Below are 5,106 nucleotides of genomic sequence, written 5' to 3' on the forward strand. Positions count from 1 at the left end.
TTGAGCTCACTTTGTAGCCCAGGCTGGTCTTGAACTCACAATGATCCCCCTGCCTCAGCCTCCCGAGTGTTGGGATTACAGGTGTGCGCCACCACGCCGGGCGTTAATTAGTATTTATACATTTTAAATTTAGTTTACTAATTTTGTGTATGTGTGTGTGTATATATATATACATATACACACACACCACACACATACATACATATATGAATTTTTTTTTTTTTAGGCAGGGACTCAACTCATGGTAATCTTCTTGCCAGCAACAAATGAAGTTCTATTTTCACATTTAAAGTTAGAGGATGAAAGCTGGGCATAGTGGTACACACCTGTAATTCCAGCACTCGCGAGTTGGGACAGGAGAATCACCATGAGTTCCAGGATAGCCTGGGCTACATAAAGGAGTTCAAGGCCAGCCTGCACTACATAGCAAGACCATGTCAAAAAAAAAAAAAAAAAAAAAAAAAAAAAAGTGGGCATGTAGTTCAGTGGAAAGAACCCTGAGTTACAATCCTTAGGGTATGGGTCCAGGGATGTAACTCAGCAGCAGAGTGCCTGCCTGGCAAGTGCAAGGTCCTGAGTTCAATTCCCGGTACCACCCCTGTCCCAACAACAACAAAAAAAAACCCAAAAAACCTGAAACAATCCCTAGGGAAGGATTGGCCCACCCACCCAAAAAAGGAACGTTATCTGTGCATATGGAAGACTGCTATTACTTGGATACTAGAACCAGTATTTCTCAAAGATCTGCAGAGTAGTCTTTGGGACCCATAACTTATGGGTAAGAAATAGTGATAATAGCTGGTATTTCTCATAATGCAACTTGGTTCTACATCACATTCCCATGTGCTTGATTTCAGAGTGTGAGATCCAAATAAGTATGAAATCCCAGCAAAACAAAAAACAAAAACCCCAAACAACAACAACAACAACAACAAAACAACCCTGCCTGGCAAGCACAAGGTTCTGAGTTTGATTCCTGTACAAAAAAAAAAGAAAAAAAAAATCCCAGCAAACTGTTAGCGCATCAGTGGTTCTCAGGCTTACATAAGTAGTAACAGCAGTAGGATCTCCTTGCAGAACATGAAATAGGAGAAAGAATAGAAAGTTTAGTTTTGTAACATTATCATGTACCATCTAGACTAGAATAGCTAGAGGAGATAACAACAACAAAAAACCCAAAAAGCAAACGAGGCATGCCTGTAATCCTAATACTCTGGAAAGTTAAGGCAGGAAGATGGCAAGTTTGAGCATAACATGGGCAATTTAGCAAGATCCTATCTCAGCCAGGCACGGTGTACACGCCTATAATCCTAGCACTCGGGGAGGCTGAGGCAGGAAGATTGCTGTGAGTTTGAGGCAAGCTTGGGCTGCACAGCGAGACCCTGTATTAAAAAACAAGCGAAAGAAACCAAAAGATAAATTTAAGAAAATTTAACACTAGTGCATTGTTTTTGTGGCTCAGAGACTGATCTGAGTGTGAAGTTGTAGGAGACAGAACTTTTCAAGTCAATTGTCCTGCTTCTGAGCAACTTCTACCTAAGCTCCCTGTCTGAATGTCTGACCCATCTCTGGCATACAATTTTGTCCTTTCAGTTATTAGCAAGAGTGGGTTTGTTAATTAGTAGTGTCACTTTGGTTATTTTTGAAACTTTTCAATATGAATATAGACTGGGATCCTGGCTCCAATATAAGATTATCTTTGGCAAGTTACTGAATCTTTCCAAGCTTTGGTTTTCACTTCTACAAAATGAGAATGAGCAGCTCAGAAGGCTACTGTTAAGGATTAACTAGCTATGTGATCTTGCGTAAGTTATTTAACATGTCTGCTGTTTCAGTTTCTTTGTAAGATTGGGTTTTGGTATTTATTGGAAAAGGGCTGTTATGACCACAAATAAATACAAGGGAACTGCTTTTTACAGAGATGTTCCACTACAGTTGCCTAAAAAATGTGGCCTGAAGTTATGGCCAACTTTAGTGGTTCTTTGTGAGCCTTCAATGAGATAATGCATGTGTGAGCAAAGGGCGGATGTACAGAACATCAAGGCATGCTGTGGCAACTGCTGCCTTGGCTAGGCTGGATCAACTAAAAAGATCCTAGAACTGAAGAAACAGTTGTATCCAACAGTCAACAGTGAGGGTGCTCATGTGCAGCCTAGCATACTGATGACATGGTCTTAGACAGACCTCCTTGGAACAGGATGGAGAAGATGCTGGAAGATAAATCAAGAGTAGGAAAGAGGAAAAAAAATAGCAAGCTCACCACTCCGCAGTTAGGAAAAGTTTTTTTCCATTTAATACTAGACTTTCAAGGATTGAGATGCAAGCTTTTTATGCAATTACATCCAATGTTAAAATTGGTAATACATAATTTACAAAGATTAACATCAAAACAATCATCTATTTAGATATGCTTTTGTAAAAAGGAAATATATTAGCAGCATTTATATTTTCCGCAATCACACAGCCTACAGACATGCAGACTACTTTGTATCTATTTGCAGTGATGTAGTGCTTTGCCCCGAATTTCAAACACCAAAACCCGCCTGGCAGATGGGGGGTTCTTTTTATTTTGTTATTATAAAATAACTGAAAAATAAAAAAAGGCATTAATTTCTACACCAGTAAGAAAAAACAAGTTTTTGCACTTACCTAACATTTGATTGTCTAAAAAACATTTCAGTTTTTAGTCTTTCAACAAAAGAAAGATAAAATGACAGAGCATAGTGTCTTTTGCTTCTGTTCTCCCATTTTACAAATTTTTTTTTATTTTTGTCTTTTTTTAAAATTTTAGTGTTTAACACTATTAAAAGAAACACTGGGTTTTAATCTCTTTCTTGTCATTTTCTTGCTTTTGACTAAAAGGAGACCCCCAAAGTGCCCCTAGTCCCACCTCCCTCCCACCCTCTCCCTGCAATGTAAAACAAAGGAAACCACTCAACGGGCTTGGACATGCGATTTTCCCAGCTCCACATGTGAGTATCTTATACCCAGGGCTCTTAGTAATGTACAGTGCTTCTCTACAGTAAGAAAATACTCCAAACTATTTTCTTAATTCTCTTTTTTTCTTTAATAAAATATTTATTTTGCTTTTTCTCTGCTCAAGGGGATCTATGATATCCCGTCTCTTGTTTTTTTTTTCCTCAAGAATGACACAGAAAGGAGAAAAAGAAAAGTCAATGGAATGGAAGATGGTCAATGTTTCTACCTAAACGAGTCAGAGCGTCGTCATCATAAGGGGAAATGTACAATTAGGACAGCATTGGTCCAGTATTAGAAAAAAGTAATGGGGACATGTTTACTATTGTATTGCTTACCAATCACACAGCATATGTGTGTATATATCTATATATCTATGTATCTATAGATATATGTATATCATACACACAAACACACATATATACACACACAACTTGGCACATTTAAAAATGATCTCTCTTATAAGAACATTTAAAACGTATATGCATATGTATGTCTGAGAAGACAACAAAGCAAAGCTTTTTAAATTTTATTTTTAAAGAGACAGTATAGTCTGATAACTTCTGGTCAAGAGAATGGGAAGGAAGGAGACACCCTGGATATACCTCCTGATGATGAAGTCGTTTACCAGGAGGATGGAGGGAAGATGGGACTAGGGTGAAAGAGAACACACTGTCTCTTGAAGAGATGGACATCAAAAACTATACAATTAAGAAAACAGTGTAGTGTTTTCAGTTGATAATCTACACTTACAACAAATACTCTGATAGGTGAATACTGCTAAACAGTTTATGTAGTGACTTTTGTTGGGGGAGGAGCTTAGAGTTTTTTAAATGTAGTTTAAAAAATGATTTTATTTTCAGATGAATCTATTTGCACAGCACAGCAGACACACAAGAACCATAGTGCATCAAAAACAGCGTATGTGCTGGCGGGGACCTGGCTTCCTCAGAAAAACAAAAAAACAAAAAACATGGTTCTCCAGGTTATGAAGGGTACAACAAAAATAATTACAAGTACTGCCCTTCTGACCCCACAGGGGCCTTCCCTATCCCACAATTTCATTTTGGGGAGTAGAGGTAGGGAGCGGGCAGCAGTTACAAGTGCTTTGAGCTGTCAACTTATGTTTTACTTTGACCTGGTTGGGCAAAAAAAGAGAGAAACTTTCCTAGTCAAGGAACTGGGAAGAGGCCTTAGCTACTATCTCTGTTTTAGGTCTCTGGGGTAGCTCTTAGAGCCAATAGAGAACAGATGGGGTAGGGCTGGGGACCCTGGCCCTTTCCCTTTGGATTCTGAGTTATACCTGGGTATAGGAAGCAGCATCTTAGCAGTGCCTGTGGAATCAGAGGACGAGCCAGAAAAACCCAAGCTGTGGGGAAAGGCAAGTCCTGTAAAGTACCAATAGGTTCTGGTCATCCCCAATGTGGTCCTCCCTCTTCTCTACATTATTAAGTCTTAGGGTGAAGCAATGGAGAGGAAATTAATTAAACTTGAGCTGTCTCAGATCAAAGGGATCTTCCTCTGCCTCTCCACTAGCTCCAAGGTTTATTGAGTACCTAATATCAATAACATGGCCCCATTCCCCTTGCCTGGATGGACCTTCTTGTCCTGGTCTGCATCCAGCGAGCAGGAGGGAGGACTGATTAGCTTCACTGGATCCCAGATGCTTGAGTTTCTCATTCTTTGAGGGTCACTTCCGAAAGCTGCTTTCTGGGATAAACAAAGTACGTCTTCGCAGTTTCCTGCCGGATCCTTCTTCCAGCAAGTAAGTAACATCAATGGCTGAAAACAGAACCAAGAAGTTTCATCAAGTACCACTCTGCCACTCATTACTCCAGATTGAGCTTTAAGGAGAACAGAGTTCAATGAGTTCTCTTCAGACTCAGAAACAATTCAGGCTCTGCCCCAGCCCTGGATGAAAGGGGTGGTTCTGCAGGGAATAAGATCACCTCACCTCCCAGTTTCACTCAGAAGATATAACTAAAGGCAGGCCTATAAAAGAACTATTCCATTTTCTTACAACATTTTCCATGCTAGGGGGCTGGGGATTTAGCTCAGTGGCAAAAGCGCCTGCCTGGCAAGCACAAGGTCGTGAGTTCGGTTCCCGGTACCGGAGAAAAACCAAAAAAA

At 39.9% G+C, this 5,106-nt stretch overlaps 1 protein-coding gene across 3 annotated transcripts in view; it reads right to left on the minus strand.

Moving 5' to 3' along the window:
- Window positions 1–3,471: 3,471 nt before the first annotated feature.
- Ash1l (ash1 (absent, small, or homeotic)-like (Drosophila)) overlaps window positions 3,472–5,106 on the minus strand; it is a 171,752-nt gene continuing 170,117 nt past the window's right edge. For all 3 annotated transcript variants that reach the window (XM_013508235.1, XM_013508236.1, XM_013508234.1), the window contains one exon: window positions 3,472–4,758. In XM_013508235.1, coding sequence (XP_013363689.1) covers window positions 4,667–4,758 — 92 coding nt within the window. In that variant the 3' untranslated portion in view covers window positions 3,472–4,666. The remainder of the gene's footprint in view (window positions 4,759–5,106) is intronic.

The sequence above is a fragment of the Chinchilla lanigera genome, unplaced genomic scaffold, assembly GCF_000276665.1.
Source record: "Chinchilla lanigera isolate Chin_1 unplaced genomic scaffold, ChiLan1.0 scaffold00144, whole genome shotgun sequence".
Classification (NCBI taxonomy): domain Eukaryota; kingdom Metazoa; phylum Chordata; class Mammalia; order Rodentia; family Chinchillidae; genus Chinchilla; species Chinchilla lanigera.